The sequence below is a fragment of the Rissa tridactyla genome, chromosome 2 (genome assembly GCF_028500815.1).
Source record: "Rissa tridactyla isolate bRisTri1 chromosome 2, bRisTri1.patW.cur.20221130, whole genome shotgun sequence".
In the NCBI taxonomy this organism is placed as follows: Eukaryota; Metazoa; Chordata; class Aves; order Charadriiformes; family Laridae; genus Rissa; species Rissa tridactyla.
Window position 1 is genome coordinate 95,268,337 of NC_071467.1, and position 17,584 is coordinate 95,285,920.

The 17,584-nt window shown below is 41.1% G+C and overlaps 1 protein-coding gene across 1 annotated transcript in view; it reads right to left on the reverse strand.

Moving 5' to 3' along the window:
• Positions 1-17,584, reverse strand: part of ELOVL2 (ELOVL fatty acid elongase 2) — a 48,601-nt gene that overhangs the window by 9,000 nt on the left and 22,017 nt on the right. The window contains exons 2-3 of the mRNA XM_054191825.1: positions 14,898-14,958; positions 9,235-9,422 (exon numbers count right to left, since the gene is read on the reverse strand). Coding sequence (XP_054047800.1) covers positions 9,235-9,422; positions 14,898-14,958 — 249 coding nt within the window. The remainder of the gene's footprint in view (positions 1-9,234; positions 9,423-14,897; positions 14,959-17,584) is intronic.

The following is a 17,584-nucleotide window of genomic DNA, read 5'->3' on the forward strand; positions in this document are numbered from 1 at the left end:
GCTTTGCTGAAGATACCTAACCTCATAAAATCTTCTGTTACATTTCTGTGAAATGTTGGTTCACAGAAATCTGGTAGAAAAATTTACTATTTTAAAACATGCTGATCAAAAGATTTGCAAATGTTCAGATTTGTATATGATTACAATAGGCTGATTTTCAAAAATCTATTTTTGTGTGTTGTTTTCTTGTGTGTCAAAGGAGGAAACTTTCCTGCTGGTGCTGAATTGGCCTGCTTAGTTGTATCTCAAGTTTGTTTTGTTTTGTTTTTTCCCCTCAAGTATTCCATTCATAGCGCTCATGTTGGAAAATGAGATGAAAACCCCCTTAAATTAGGCTCAGAAATAAAATAAATAAATAGCGTTTGAGAAATCTGCAGCTCGTCACAATTGGTCAGCATGCAAATGGAGAGCAAGCTTTGGGGTAAGAATACCACTCTGACTGCAGGGTTTTCTTTAATTTCTTTTGTTTGCTCTTCCATGATTCTGTGTAATGCCAAATTTTGCCGGTCACACTGTGTGCCTATTCCCCAGCCATTTCACTTGGCAGAAGAGTTCCCTCTGATTTGCCTCTGTGTTTGAAGAGCCAGCAGCTTAGAGCGAAGATCTGTTTTGGCTATCTTAACCTTACTCTTTCATGTCAGCTTTTCTGGAGCTCAACATTTCTGTTCTCTGTTGTAGGTGCCTTACCTACTGCTGGGTCTCCTTTAGGGAAAAGTGGAGAATCCACTTTGAGTTTTGACTGATCTTCTTTGCAAGTTAATTTTCAAGATTTCTATCTAACTTCCTAATAAAAAAAGTAAAAAAAAAAAAAAGTGGGGAAACTTGGAAGGAAGAGAGTAATTTTTTGCAATTCCCGTGATTCTCAGCCATGACTTTCACGTTGGCTATCAATGATGTGAAAGGTAAGCAGCTTAACCGGTGGTACCAAACGAGTCAGATGACTATCTGGAACAGAAGCTGGTACCCTGACACAAGATACTCAGTTATTAGGTCTCTTTTTCTCCGATACCAAACTCATACATTACTTGCTACTGTTTCAGTTATGTTCCCTTTCACATGCTGAGCACTTTAGGACTGTGGAGATGGTGGTACTGTTAATCATGCAGAGATGGTGCAAGTACAGGATGTATTAAAGAGACGAGATATCCCCTCTGTCTTTCAAAATACAAATTCTCTCTCTCTAGAAAACAGTTCTTTGAATGCTTTGCGTTCTTGGCAACCTATCCTGAAAATAATATTAACACACGCATTGTTTGAAGCTATTTAGAAACACAGATCACGTAAAGAGGAAAATGCTGCCTTGTGAAAAACTTATACTAAGTAGCAACATCCTGTTATTACTCAAGTTTTCATATTTTGCTGTTGCTCTAATGTTCTTAACAGATTCCAGTTGTTACACCAACAAATGACCTTTACTCATCTGCTCAAGTACAAACAGCACAAGGATTCACACCACTTGCTTTGCTGCAGCCATCTAACTCTTGCCTTTTTTTTTTTTTTTTTTTTTTTTAAATGGGGAATCACGTTCTTCAGGAGTGAGAGCTGGTTCTTCTGTAAGAAATCTCAGCAGAAGGGGGCCAGAAAATGGTGAGCAGCAAACTAAGCACAAAGAGCCCTGACCTAGGGGCCTGAGCCCTGCTCCTTTCAAGGTTTCAGCCTTGAAAATCTCACAGCTGTAGCTTGGTTCTGCATCTGTCCTCTATAGGTAAACTAGAAAGGAAAACAATGATATTTTCTGAATGGATATTCCTGTTTCTACTGACTGCGGTTTCTGTGCTCTTGAAGTTGTAGAAAAAGCTCTGTGCACATTGGGCTTTCTCGGAGAGAAAATGTCTGGAAGCAGCAAGGTATTCTGCCTTGTCCCAGGGCAGGAGAAAGACAGAGGATGAGGCACCAGCACCTGGAAGATGAGCAAGCCTTGTAAGGCATTTGGAATATTTTCAGTTTGCCCGGAGAGAGGGTTGCTGTTTGCAGCCTCAGGGAAATGCACAGATCTTTCCCACCACACCCACCCTTCTAATTTTTCAGTTCATTTATTTGTACTAATGTGTATACATCCGTTCACTATTTATTTTCACCAAGTTTTTACCTCCTAGTTACAATTCCAAAATCAAGACTACAGCAAAGCTTTTCATATATCGCTTTACCATCCGAACGGATCCCCTTTGATTTCTGGTTCATGACTGTAATCTCCAGCTTGATCTGCCTTGATTTTTTTCCCTAAACAGGCTTCTGCAACAACTTGGTACCTGTGAAATAGTTCAGAAGAGGAAGCCAAAACCAAATATTGGAATCAGCATTCAAATAATTGGAATTCCTCTCAACAGTTCAGAACAGGAGTGTGAACACTAGTGTCCTTGTGAGGAAAAAAAGGAACAAGAAGCCTCTTGTCATTATTATGTATATGTTGTTTTACTGGGTTTTCTGTGGGACTCCAGCCCTCAGGCCAATTAAAACATCTTGATCTGACCCCTGTCCTCAAGAAATGGAGGCCTTGCTAAACTAAGGAGACTGATCTATGGTAGTGGATCAAAGGGTCGAAATTGCAGTGCTGTGAAATCACCTATTTCCTTGGCTGTAGGAGGAGGTTTTTTTGTTGGTCCTTGTGAACAGCAGCTCCTCACTAGGTCTCTGGACTTCGACAAAATATTCCTAAAGCAGTTATGTGCAGGTCAGATCCCAAAGAAACGGAGTGTAAGCAAAGGCTCAGGTCAGTGACTCGGGAAGGAGAGAGAAGTTACTTTGTTTCCTTTGCGTTCTTTGTTTTAAGTGAATTTTGGAATGAAACACCTCATAAGATTATCAATGTCTAAAAACGGAGGCCAGATATTCATCATCTCACCTAACTTTCCTTTTTCAGTTCTCAAAGGGAGAAATCAGCTCCTTGACTGTAACACGGCTCAGTTCCAAATGCGTGCAACATCCGAATTATCTTCCCATCCCCAAGAGGCTGGGGTGAAGGCATGCTCTGCTTTTATGTGGTGAGTAGATGAATAGGGGAAGGTACCATTAATCATCCTTGACTTCTTAAATCATTCTTAAACAATACCTAAAAAGCTTTCAGATGGGTTTTTTGGCGAGGACGTTCAATAGTAAAATAATCTGTGAATGGTATTTGTTGAATATCTTTCTATATATAGGCTGCCAGCTTTTAGACGAGTCCCCAAGAATTGTGGTATAATCCCAATTTCAGATGAATAGCTGAGATGCAGAACAGCCTGTGTTTCCAAATTGCTGCTCCTGTATCCTGAAGATCTGCAATAAACTGTAGTTTAAGGCAAGATCATAAGGCCCACAGGGAAGCAGCGTGGGTGAGATTGTTCAGCCTAGGACTGGAGGATTCCAGGAGCCTAATCCCAACCCTGCTGCTTGGCCAGTGCCTCAGTTTCCCCAAACGTAGCGTTACTTAGTAATGGTGTTGTGCCAAACAAGAAACAGGTGCTGAATGGGAAATATTTTGTTATCCGTCTCTATGATGCAGCAGAAAGATTTTTATTTTTTTTTCATGGGGACGGAAATGTAAAGATCATGCTTTGGGCTACTCCTTAGTAAGGCTCTCCATCTCTCCATGGGGTCTAGTTAGAGGTCCAGTAATTACATGCGTGGTGGCCCAAAAAATGATTGACTAATTTCATAATACGCCAACTGGGGTTTGCTATTCTGACCTGCAACATACACAGCTGGGCTCCATCCTGCCCAGGTATCCGAAATAGAAGGATGCTGGTTATTCCAGAACAGAGGAAGTAAATGGTCCCATGCTTTCTTCTTATTTTGAGGTCAGAAAGCTTATAGTTTTGATAAGGATCTGAATTTTTTTTCTGTCAACAAAAACTCTTTCAAATGTAAAGCCCTGTTGTTGAGAAACTCCTAGCTGGTTCTATTTAATACCTCTTAAGTAAATAGGAGGCTGCTAGAAGGATTAGCAAACTAATGACTTCAAAATTACTTGAACTTATGAACGCAGATTCTTTTGTGTATTGCTGTTGTCTGGGATAGTGAAATAGGCTAAACCAAATCCCTTCCAGGCTTATTTTCCATGAATCTTTGATTACATGTCCCATTCTGAATAGCTTCTGTATATTGCTTTATATAGTACCAGTGGTTGTATCGGAAGATTTGCACATGTGAAAAAACCAAACCTCCTTGTATAAAATTTTACTCTTGATTTCCAATAAAGTTCTGCTGAAATCTATTTGTGTGGGGCAGGTGAGATCCAGAGCACTGCCTCTTTCATGAGCAGGCTAAATGTTTTACCTAAATGCAGAGCTCAGAAAGGTCAGTAGAAAAGACACGGAGAACTCAGAGGATGAAAACTGAGAAGTGAGGACAATGTGTCCCGTTACAATAACTGCAGGTGAGAACAGCGAAGTCAGCTCCTCAGTTCTCCAAACAAATTATCTGATTAAGATCAAAGAACATCTAGGAATTTAACTCTATCCAGACAAAGTTCTTACTCACTCAAAAAATCTGTTTGCTTTGGTCCTTACGTTTCACCGCGTTACGCTGCACTCTCAGCAACCTTTTTGCTGTCCAGTTTGTCTTTCTCACTTCTCCCCTCTAAATGATAGAAAAGCACACCTGATTTATTCTGGTTTCTCACTTTGTTCTTTTCCTCTTGCTCCCCTAAGGTTAAGACAGACTTTCTGTCCCAATTAAAGAATTAGTTCAAAAGAAACCTTCACCTCAAGCACCAATTCTAGAATCTAGCACCATACATCTAGAATCATTCCTTTCTCCTCTGCTAGATTTACGTTCGTTAACACTTAGACAATTAATGAAGGACTAAATAATTTATTACAATCTTAAAAAAAATTTAAAATATTATATTGAAGTTGTATTTCTATAATAAAACTCCAGGATAGTCAAATCAACTAGGATCTATGTTCTTTTTTAACCTTTCTTCATCACCTGCACTATTTAAATTAAACTTAGACCTTCTGTACTCAACCTCTATCTTTTTAACATTTGCAAAGTTAGGAAGCAAATTTTTCTCGCGTCAGCCACTAGGATGATGGAATAAAGCAGAGCTGAAGTGCTCCTCTTATTTCTGGTTTGTACCTTTCATTTTGCCCACAGTTATCCCAAATCCAGGCACTCTACTGGGATTTCTGGCAATTTTGTAAGATGTTATCCCAGTTGCAATGTGTAGGGCTAAAAACGGTGGCTAGTGGCCCTGATCGTGCCAGCATTGTGCTTGTGACCTTTCCCTGCTGTCAGAGGATACAGATAAGGCAATTCTGATACTGTTGGGAATCCTCATTTTTTCTTGGTGCTTATGGTTCTGCATGTCATTACTGTAATTCAGAAATTTGACTTACTGTGGGGTGAATTTTCAGCTCCTAGAAACAGGAAACTCCTAGAAAGCTCCTAGAAACTCCTTTTTTTTAATCCTGTAAGGTAAAAAACTTTTCTTCTGGCTTCACTAAAAAGGTTAATGCACTGGGCTTGCAGTACTTGTGCAGTTCCGCTCTCTCCCCTTTGCTCTGAATTGAGGGCTCCTTACATGGAAGTCCTGCTTCCCCACATGGATGTGGTTGCTTGCTTACAAATCCTATGGATTTGTAAGAAGTCTGTGAAGCTACCTGGGGATACAGGCAGTTTGAGACATCACGCTACCCCTATGCTAATGACACATATCTCTAGATCTTCTTTTTAATCTGCCCAGATGGTGCCAGTGTCCTGGTTTTCTCAGTGCCTGATCAACCAAAGGACTTGGATGAGAGCTGGATGACTAGCTGAGATTTAATTTAAATAAGGCAGAGGTGATACTTACTGCTGGGGAAAGCTGCTGTTGAATCGGTAGACTTGATCTGAGTCTGTGAACACTTAATGGTACAGAAGAATATCCATCTAATAGCAAACCTATGATGCAGCTTTCCCTTGAAGAGGCAGGGGTGGAGGGATTTGTCTTCTGACCCCTTTGGCAGTGCTCCTGCAGTCTGCCTTTAAGTACAGGACTTGCGTCTAAGTTTCAGGTACTTGAAAAAGTCATGCTCCAAACCCAAGTACACCACTTCTCCATTGCATTCAGTGGGGAGAGGTAAGTGCCTTTGACAACTTCAAGAAAATATCTTTGCCTAACTCAGATGTCCAAATTAAGGTCTAATAAACTGCTCTTCTGGGAAGCCTTCAAAGGCACGTAACTCTTTCATGACACAAAAGTTTTGAGACATCTCAGTAGGATAAGGGTGGCTGGGCAGAGCTGGGTTTGTTTTTTGGGTCCTTCAGGTACAGTAAGGATACCTGACCTGATGCTGATGGCACATCTTGGAGGAACAGCTCCAGGACAACTCTAAGTACTTTACGGATTGGTTGACCTCTAAGCTCATGGAGCTAAATTTGGCTCCGAGATGCTTCATGCCCACGATGCAGCGCATGGAGCTCTGGCTGAAAAGAGGAATCTGCCTTTGGAAATTTAAAAACAGCCCTTTTATTATGACTCCTTGCTATATTCTTTGTCTTCTTGCCTTCAGGTTGTACAAATGAACTGTAGTCAAGGGGCAGCTAAACTAGGTCAGGAGATGAAGACTGCAATACGGGTACCCCCCTCAGCTGGTTTATTGTGTATCTCATTAAAGCCGTCATGTGGGGCAGTCTGCATTTGGAGATAGACCCTTTCTTTTGAATGAGATACTTTTTCTTTTGCATGTCTAAGAAGCACCCACTCTATTCTGGAGCTATCACGAGAAAACGTGTGTGGCACCTTATAAACAAAATCAAGAAGAGATAAGAACAATGCCAATAACTGGTTTGCTTTTCCTTTTTTTTTTTTTTTTTTTTCTTGGCTGATTTATTTCTACTATAGAGCTTATTATTTTGTGATTTACCTCTGCTAGAGAGACCAGAGGGGTTTGGGTGCAGTGGGAGGATGGAGTAATATGATAACTGTTATAGATGTCTCTAGGAATTAATCCTGAATCATACTTTCTGGAGGGATCAGCTCTGTTTACATAAGAAACCACTGCGCAGAATGCTTTAAATATAGGTAGATCTTGCCTTAAAGAGCTTACTGTCCATAAAGGACTGAGAGAATAAGCGCCGGAAAGAAGCTTTGGAAATGTGACATTTTGAAATGTTGAGTCACCATAACTTTATTGAGTACTGAAGATGATTTCTGCTCTCCCATTTGCCTGTTTTCCTTCAGCAGGGATGTGCAAGCTACCTCAGGCAGGTCTGCAAGTCTTGACTGCTGTTCTGTTCCTCCACAGGAGAAGAGAAGCTGTGATAGGAACCAGGCAAGTGGACCACGAAAAATTACAGAAGAGTGTTTTGTACAGTGTAAAACCAGCCTGGCTAACAGTCTAGAGCTGAGAGTGAAATGTGCCGTAAACCAGCTGGCAGTGCAGATCAATCGTGATGTCCCCCCGGGTTCCCAAAAAATGTGGACTGTGAAGCTACGAGCCACTGCCAGCTGTGCCCAGCTGCAGCCTGGGGGAGGCATAAACCAGCAGCTTCCAGCTACGGAATCAAGGTCTAAAGGGACTGATCCAAGGACTCACACAACTCAGCCATCATCTGCAGCACAGTTAGCCTCAGGAAGGACTGGGCAGCGAGGTGGCTGAATGGGAGCTGGCTCAACAAAGTTCCTACAAAGGTGTAAAGGTGCCAAAACCCAAGTTTGCTTCACGTAAGTGAGACCTGCTAAAATTCTCTTTGTTCGTTTATTTACTTGTAGCAGGCCAAATCAGCCTGCAAGGGGAAGGGAGCAGTGCTTTTGTATTCAGTTAATCCTTTTTGCTGAGTCCTGCTACTGAGGACAGATAACTCTATACCTTCAAGCAAAATGGGGATTTAAACATCAAAGTGCTAATTTAGATTCTGGAGGACAATCAGTATGGTGTCGTCAAAACTTCCAGCACTTGTGCTGGTTTCTCCTTTGCTCTGGGCCTGATCCTGCACTCTCGGCAACTCACCCACAGCAACCGCAGAAGCCAGCAGGAGCTTTGGCCGGGAGGAAGCTCTGTAGCTCCGTGTAGCACAACGGGTCCTTTGCACAAAGGCGCAAACCGAAACTGCTGCTCAGCCTTTTGACCAGGGCAGTCACCCGGTGTTTAGCTCAAATTAATTTAAAACTTGAAATCTTGGGGGTCTTGTTTGGCTTCTGCAAAGTCTCTTCTCCAGCTTGGCAGAACAGTGGCTCCTTGTTTTTCTCGTGGAAACTGCTGTTGTGGCCGGGAGCCCAGGGGCCAAGAAGTGCTGTGAGGCTGCGCAGGCGAGGCGGCAATGTCAGCTCACGCCTCCGCAGGTCACACCATGAAATGAAGCACCTCCTTCAGCCAGGGCTTCACATGCCCGGGGTCACTCTTTAAACCAAGTCAGAAAACGTTTTGTTGTTTTTGTCTTTTAGTGTTTGTTTTTTAGGGCCGCAAGTGATGGATGTTAACGCTTTAATATTAAAAGTACCTCGCTTATCACAAGGCTGAGAATGAGGAGCTCCCAAATAATATCAAAATAGCGACTTTTGGCTTTTGCTCCCCACTGGGAAGGTGAAAACACATGTGTGTCTGCTGAGGAGCACTGTTCAAGTCTTCTGCTGTTGCAAAATCATCAGACGCATTCAAACCTCTCTTTTGGTTCTGAACGGATTCCAGTTTCTGTGAGCATGTTCCCCTCTGATAAGTAATTGGGAAATAATCTGTGTGACCATATTCAGCCTCCAAGTCCCACAGCACTTGCTTTTGGCTGAAGTAGCAGGTTTTTAACATGCGTCTCTTACCGTCTGACTATATGACGAAGGCTTCTTAGTCAGGAGAGCAGAAAAATAACACTGAATTGCCAATACCATAAAAAAATCAGTACTTACTCTCATTTAGAAATCTGTTCACATTTCAGCATGGGCATTTGTACATAGGAAAATCATTCCATAGACAGTCATATGAATAAAACCCAATCCATGGGCATATTCATGGGTGCTGAAAAACGAGGTGTCACCACATTTGAGCTGAGCGACTGCTGCAGGTTCAAATTCGTGCTTGTAGGCACTGTCCTGGTAGCAGCCAGCAGTGCCCAGGTGTGGACTGTAGCACAGGGGGGACAGTTAAAACACGCCGAGATCTAAGCTGAAAAGCTACTGTACAACTCACTGTCCAATTGCGAAGGGACTGTTCTTGATCTTACATTTACTTTGCTGTTGATGTTAAATTTTCTAGCAAAATTGTCCGTTGCTAAGATATTTCTGCTAAAAACTGTATATCGCTCACCTTTCTCAGCCGTGCTGCATGGAAGAACACTTACCTCTATGAGCATGTACAAGGAGAGCAGTGTAATCCCAAGGTTATATACAATGAGGTGAGCCCTGAGAGAGAAGGGAGGCCTGTCCTTCATGAACTTCTTGCCCAGCCATATGCAGAGTAGGTATGCTCCAGTAAGGAAAAACGTGGGAAGGTAAGAGTCCAAAAGGAACCATCCTCTAACCCTGGTATCTGGAAAGAAACACATGCAGCAGGCAATTAAGGCGGCTATGGTAAAGTATTGCTAAAATAAGGCAGATCGCATTGTGAAAAAAGTTTGCTAAAAGCATGAGAGAGAATCTGCCAGGCTTTGTTTGTAAGAGCTACCCATTGCTTTTACCCTCCCCAAAACTGCGTACTTATTCCGGGAATGTGTGCTGGAAACTGCATGACATTCCCTAATAATTTCAGGTGACTTAAATCTCCTCATTTTAACAGAAAAGAGAAAATTAGAAGAAGAAAATATTCCTATATGCTTTTAAAAACGTAATTTAATGTTTTAACTTAATATTTAATTAAATCGTATCTCAATCTGCTCCATGGGCAGTTTGCAGATAGTATTAAATACACGGTATGCATGTAAAGTTGCCAGTTCATATATTATTTCAATTCTGCCTTTGTCATACAAGTATGAAGGTATATAACGTTTGCTAGAAAGCATTTATACAAGGGGAGGATTTTTCAAAACACCACTAAATATGGAAAACAAATGGCAAATGTTTGATGGTTATCAAAGCTATTTGGCAAGGCAAGGGCTTGCTTTTTCACAGTTTCTGCCCCATTTGCCTAGCCCTGAAATGAAATATTAAGGTCAAATCCTGCTTGCCTTATTCACACGAGTAATCCCATTGGCAGTAATCAGATAGTTCAGTGTATGTGAGCAAAGCCTAATCCTGTATGCCAATCTGGAGGCACCGCTTCGTTGTCTTGTGAGCAACTGGATGTCATGAGCGAAAGGAGTGTTTTCTTTTTTCTTTTTTTTTTTTTTTTTTTTGTTAAGATGGAGCAAAATTTAGAGTTAATTTTCCACAGCAACGATCTTCAGATATTTATCTATGAAAAGAATGAGGGACGTCATGGCTAGTTTTTCAAAAAAGTTACTCTAAATCTGTTATGATTTATGGAGTAAGTGAAGAAATAAGTCAGTGAGAAGCTATTGTGCAGGTCACGGTACTTCTTTCAGCTCTTAGAAACGGTTTTAAATTACTTATTTTTTACAAAGACCAAGATTATGTTAAAAATTGTAAAAGAAGAAAAGGCATTCAGAGTGCATGAAAAAACATTTTACTATTTTTCCACCTGTGTTGAATTTGGGGAAGGACTGGGCAATGGATGATGCACAAACCAAATGTGCCCAAGCATTTAACAAACTGTTGCCAATTGCAATTTTGCTGTACTGTATTCTGACTATTCTTTCCTCGGAAACATATGCATACAGGTATACACAGTGAGATTTGTGAGTTCATCTGCTTACAAACAGGGCTATGAACATCAGCTTTCTTTCTCATTACAGTCTCCCTCCACTTGCCACCTTGCTTCCATCCCAGTGGCTGTAACTCTCATCTGTTGGATTTGGGCTCCGCGTAGGATGTTAGCACTTTTGCAGGAAAGACTTTCAACCAGGCCTAAGTTACTGTGGCAGTCCAGTGCACTCCTCGTTTTGACTCTCCCTTCTGGATTCCCAAAAGTCTCTAGGAGAGGAGAGGTGCAGGATGAAAGTGGTCACGACAGCACAACCATCTTTGACAAAGCACCATCCTTCCTTTAGGATGGCCTTGCTTTGTTGTGCATTACCAAGCTAAAACACCTGTTTTCTGTCTTCAGATCTCAATGTCTGTTTAATATTACCTCAGTGTGAGAGTAAAACACTCCCAACAGTCATCTTAAAGTTCATGAGCCACTTGTGAATCTCTGGAATGGATGTTTTTGAGGAGCTTCTACTCCCATGTGGGCTCCAAACAGGTTTTCCTCACATATGGGCTCTAAACAGGATGCAGGAGTCATAGGACAGGTGAAGGTTATGCATGTGTTGATCTAGTGTATGTTTTTGGAGCATAAGGATTTAATTGATTTAACTGATATCCTAAATGAAGATGTAGAAAGCAGTCATGTCAGCAAGGCTGCTATCTGGAGAGGGTCTCCCCATCCAAGGATTGCAACACTGGGTGTATAAAGATTACTTGCACAAAAGCCAACTGGCATCGGTACATAATGAGCCAGCATGTTTGCTCAAAGAGGAAAAGTAATTGGAAGAGATAAGAATACAAATTAAACTAAACAGCATTAAATGCTGCCCTAATGTGCCCTCAGAAAGTATTCACTCTGCTGTGAGTGGCCACGAGCATATGGGCTGATCCACACAAAAGCAGAACTCGTGTGCTTGTTCAGGTCAGCATGTCGAGTATTTTTAAGAACTATACTATTTCCATTTCAAGAGAAATTATTAACATGTGTACCCTCACTGATTATTTTCCACCCCGACCTTGGTACCTTGAAGGGTAAGACAGAAAGTGGTTTATTGGCAGAAAGTGGTTTATAAACAGCAGCCAGGGAACATGACTATTCTGCTTCCACTTACGCTTATCCCTGAATGACAAGAAGAGGGAGGTTTTTATGTGGCAGGAAGGGAACGGAAAGGAAGTGTATTTCAGAAGAAGGAGAGATCAAAAGTATCTCTGTTGACTGATGGTTCGCTCTCCATGTTCAAGTACTGTAAAGATACGCTGTCAACAGGAGAAAGAATTACTTTTACAATGTTGAACCCACACAGAATCTGAATTTGAGACCAAGGCAGTGAATAAAGCCACAGTGTGAAAGCGCTGGACTACGGCAGGGAAAGGAGCAGGCGCCCACAAGCTCTGGTCACTCCATGAATAAGCTCATTGACGGTCACCGGCCACAATATGCCAGATCCTTGGGGCGAAATCTTGGCTCCTGTGAAATGAGTGGCAGGCCTCCCAGGCTCTTTAAAGGTATCATGCTTTTATCAGTGAGGTTTAGAACCGTTTTAGTTCAGGTTTCTGTATAGCTTTGGCCAGTTGGTATCTGAGTAGACTGAGACCTTTACAGGTGCAGAGAGTAGACGGTTTTGCACCAACACCTTGCTACTGTTCATGCTCAGTTGAAGAGAGGAGGAGTGCTTATTACTTTTTCATAACTTTATTAAAATACATTTATTCTTGACCACCTCTTGTTTCTTTCACAGATGAAACAAGCAACCAATTAACTAGATTTGGCTCCTGCAATTCAATATTCCTTAATTTTGCATAACAGCAAACAATACTCTGCAGATGAATGTGACCCTGGAAAAATGCTCTCTTAACAAACAATATAGCTATTTCACTGTTTCTCATTCTGCCTTGAGCCTAGATAATCTCCTATGCAGAATAATATGGACCAACACCAAATTGTAAGACCACTTCTTATTAAGAGATGCAACTGATGGGCATGTATGTGCCCTCTATTCCCTGATCGAAAAGGACTTGGTCTGCTAGTTCAAAAGCAAACATTGAGATAAATTTGTGTACGAAGTCCAGCTGACACCAGTGAACAAAGGCACAAAATATGCCTATAGATAAATCAAATTTAGATCTTTGACGGTACGCCCCTTATCCTAGTAGTGCAGTACTGCAGCTTGTGTTAACCTGGTGCTACCAATGTGAGCAGAGATCGCCTCCAGGAACTAGCGTGTGGCTTTCTGTCTCTTCTCATGCCCTCAGCTGCATCTGGTAATGACGACTAAAACCAGTATAGTGATACCAGTATTTCAGGAGTTACTACCTAAAATATAAATCTTAAATATGGGATTGATTTTTTAAAAGAATAGAGCATTGTTATAGTTCCTTTTAAGCCATCTTGCTGCTGAATGAAGTGTGCGCTGTAGATGACAATTGGTGGAGAGAAAGAAGGGGAATGGTTTGTTGACTTTAGACATTTGGGGAAGCTCTTAAGAATTCATTGGATTTTCATTTGTGGCGTCATTCTATCCAATTGAAAACTGTTTGCAGTTTATTGTGAATTATTTACATGTATAAACACATTGGAGGGAGCTATGTTATTCACGAAATGGCTGATACCGTGTCATTATACCACCAGTTAAATTAAAGATCACAGTGAAGAGGCACAGACAAACAAATGCTATCTTCAGCATTGATGTCTGGAGAGGGATTGCGATGTACTTGGCAAGTAATACAAATAATACTTGTCTAACTGAAGTGCTTTCTAAAAGCCCAAAGGCATCTGTGTGGTATTCTGCATTGGATTAACTACAGTTCATTCCTTCAAACAATTTGTTCTGGACCAATGAGGAAAGAGACAGGAAGGAGAACATCATGTCCATTTGGAAAAAAAAAAAAAAAAGTACTACTTTTATGCTTGTGATCGCATTTCTTTGTTAATATTAAAATGCACTATTGTAGAAGCCATAATAAAACTTATTCTGTTTTAATCACTTCTGATGCAGTTCCCAAGCTGTTCAGTGTTTCTTCACCAGAAATCTTTCTTTCAAGCTTCACATCTACTCTACTGCAGAGATGAGGGAAAAGGTTTTGTAGCCGGCCAGCCAGCTAAGAAAAAAAACAATTTTCTTGGTTTTAAGAATGCTATAATTTTCTTTCCCTTGTCCTCCTAATTAAGCAAGAACAGTTTCTGGGACCTGGAGGACGTTATTGCAACAAAGTGATAGTACATAAGCATTTGTCCATCCACACAAGCAACTGTTCTGTATTCAACCATGGGGAAAAGTTTGCAAGGCTGTTCCCGAAGTTGAATGTTTAAGTCCAGCCCTACCAGCGGCAAGGTGGCCTTACAGGGACCTTCTCTGAAGACTGTCTGCTCTCTAAACTCCTGTCATACCTCTTTCCTCTAGTTGCTTGGCTCTCTTAACCGTGCTCCATCCTCACCTTCTCATAGCCGTTCTCTTTCTTTCTGCACTCCTACTTCAGGTTGGGTTGGGATTTTTTTGACCGTTACTTGTTTCAGCCGTAACAAAGCATGAGGCACCTCCCAGCCACAGTTATTCAAGTTATTCTTGTCCAAACTGTTTTAGAAATCAAGAATGGGAAGTAGAAAGGCACATCTGTTCTCCTGCTCCGTCTATTGGTGATCCCGCAGGCTGCTAAAAGCCCTTTCTTGATTTTGCTCCAATCATCCTTCTGAATTAGACTATTTGATAGGTAGCTGGACCAAAAAATAACTGGATTATGAATAAGAATCAGTCCCCAAACAGATCTTCCACTTTTAGAAAAATTCAGGCTTTCAATTTTTTTAATCTACATTAGCATTTAAAACTGAAATCCTTTGATATTCTCAGAAACAAAGGACTCTCAACTCTATTGATTGTTTTTTTAAGTTTCAAAAAAAAATTCAGTTGCATTTCTTCTTTCACCTTCAGTATAATATGTGATTAGTTTTAATTTGTATTACAGATAATATTATGTCAGACAGTCAAAACAAAAATCCGTTGGCTTTCTACAAATGCAGTGCATTGATAGATTTCCTACAATAATGGTGTGTTCCTGTAAATACTGTGATTCTGCCTCGTCTACATTTTTCAATGAGAAATTATTCATATAGAAGATTTTGACTGCTTCTATTTATTAGAATATTTTTGAGTAGTATTCTGGGTAGGTAATATTTCCTAAAAGGGCTATAGGTGGAGAACCTTACCTCGAGGTCCGAACATGTAGTCCACAAATGCATTTACTTCCTGGTCAAAAGCTTTCAGGTGCTCCTAAAAAATACAAAAAGGATGTGTGACAAAGACATCTCATGGCTCACATAGACAATACAATTAAAAAAACCCTAACAAACCGGCAAAGAGCATGTCATGCTCAAGTATTTCCAAAGTACGCAACAGCATATCTACTGAAAAAAACCAAACCTCTTTAAAAATTGATTTAGGGCAGATTGCGGTTCAGATAACAATAGAGGCCTTGTTACTGGAAACTGGCCAAACCAGAAGTCTTTAGGAATGGAAATTAACGTTCTACACATTAAAAAGAACAAGTATCACAGCAAACCTGTCTGCGATGGATGTCATTTTCACTCTACTAAAGATGTTTTTTGTTTGTTTTTGTTATGTTTCCTCCAATTTATTTTATTTTATTTTTATTTTTTTTGTAGAGAGGAGCTGGTGATTCCTTTGGTAAGCTTCACAAAGATGAGTATCTCGATGCTTTACTCTTAAAGAAGGAAGGCTTTGGGGTAAACCACCTGAGATTTCTCTAAATCAGGCCCTGGATTCTTACAAAAAGTCCACAGGAGAACCCAGACCTCCAGTAATGAAGTTCAGGCCATGTAGGGAGGGAGGAAGAGGAGGCAGGAAGAGGAGGGCTACATTACAGAGACATTGTTTTTTGAGGTCTAAATCAATAAAGCTGCTAATCTGGCAAGCTTGTGTCTGTCTGTGACTGAGTTGGGAGCTAAGCCATGATCAACACAGTCCTTCCCTCAGTCGGATGCGGTGGCCTCTCCAAAATACTTCTTCCCAGACGCCAGCTCTGGGCAGTGGCTTCCTGCATGCCCGTGCCTGAATAACTCTTTGCCACAAGCCTGAGGTCAGCCAGGTTCTTCCTCTGTTCCTTCCAACAATACCCTGCTCAATGAATTAATTTTAACACTGAGCTAACGCAGACAAGCTGAGGGGAAAGACGCAGAGTGATGCTGAGCATCTCCACAGGGCAAGAGCTGCCGAGGGCTGTGTGCGCCTTTGAATGCCGGATATCTCCATGCCAGCCTGGGCTGCAGTCACCATTAGCAGATCTGAGTTGTGAAGAACCACATTTGCACCACGGCAGATGCAGAGCCGTGGCTTCTGCATTCCCCTGCTGGGGCTGGGTTGTGGTCTGGGCAGGGAGAAGCTCCAAGCCCCTTGTGTTTCTTCTGCTCTTATGTTTTGGTCCTCAGGATGCTCAAAGTGGGCAGATTTTGTGTGAATACGTGGCAGCAAGAGGTTTTGCAGCACCCCAGACTGTAAAGGTCTGTCTCTGCAAGATGCTGTCGTGGTAGCCACGTGGCAGTGGCTACCTGTCGTGGCAGGATTTCAGACAGATTTGTGGAAGATCTATTTACCTACACCTACAAAAAAGACATTAGGTTATCTGAGGAAATCAAATCACCCAAATGGAAAGATCAGGAGGGAGTGTAAAGCCAATGATGATAAAGCAACATAGAGATCTCTAATGAGTTTTGATATTTTTGCAACAGAAATGGAAATAAGTGAATAAGTAGCGTGGTGCGCATGTGTGAATTACTGTTTTCATGCTGATTGCACTTAAAACACTATTTCAAAGTCAGCAGGTATGGAAAAAAAAATCACTTCTCATTCTGTGCTTATATATCTTTGTTAGGGTTGGTCTTCACTGAGAGACCAATGTCTACTTGTTTCCCGATAGTTTAGTAAAAGTAGTATAAGCTATGCAAAAAATTAAGTACTTGCTATCTAAATAGTGCAGGTATCAAAATACCTTTGATTTGTCAAAATACCAGTGATCTTTAGGCATTATCTACCACCCACTGAAAACACTGCCTCAAGTGATTTAAGTTTCTCTCTACACAGCTATAAAAAAAAGGCTACCGGGATCCAATAGAAGCATGAAAAACCTCCTTTCTTTTACAGAAGCAAGTGGATGGACGTGTCTCTGTCAGCTATTGCTCCCAGTGACAATCTTCAAAAATCTCCCAACCTTAGCAAACTAATACCACAGTCTAGAAGCAAGGAGCTTATGGCCAAAGTAACTTGTTTGATCCTTTGGGAACAGGAATGACCACCAACGGGCTAAAGAGCCCACTGAAAGTCCTAGGTCTTAGCGGCTGCAGTCACAAACCCTTCAGAATGAGAATTTGTCCACACGCATGGGGTCTCCATAACCCATTAGTCTGAGGATGGATATTCTAAAATTAAAGGCTCCTTGAAGTTCAGAGTTGGCAATACCAGGCTTTTCTGAGCTAGGGTGGGAATTCATATTCAAAGTGTTCTTCATGTGCATAAGATACTGTTACAGACAATAACTGTGATTAAAAGACAATTATTAAATATAGGCATACATGATGAGGTATGTTTGTGAGCCTTTTTATTTGAATATGTGGATTTTAAATGGCTTTCTGAAATAAACTTCCTACAGAGGAATAAACTGCATTCAATCTCACTTATGCTCCCTAGTAACCTCTGGTATTATCTTCTATGATTTGTGTTTTATATCTATAGGGGAAATATATGTATAACAATCCCTAAAGAAAGCGGCAGAGAAAGATGAAGCTGAAGGCAGAAAGGTGAGCCAGAGGTTGCTATGTATTGTGTCATTAGGACAAGGGGGATATTCAATCAAACTGGGAGACAGGACATCCAGAAGTTG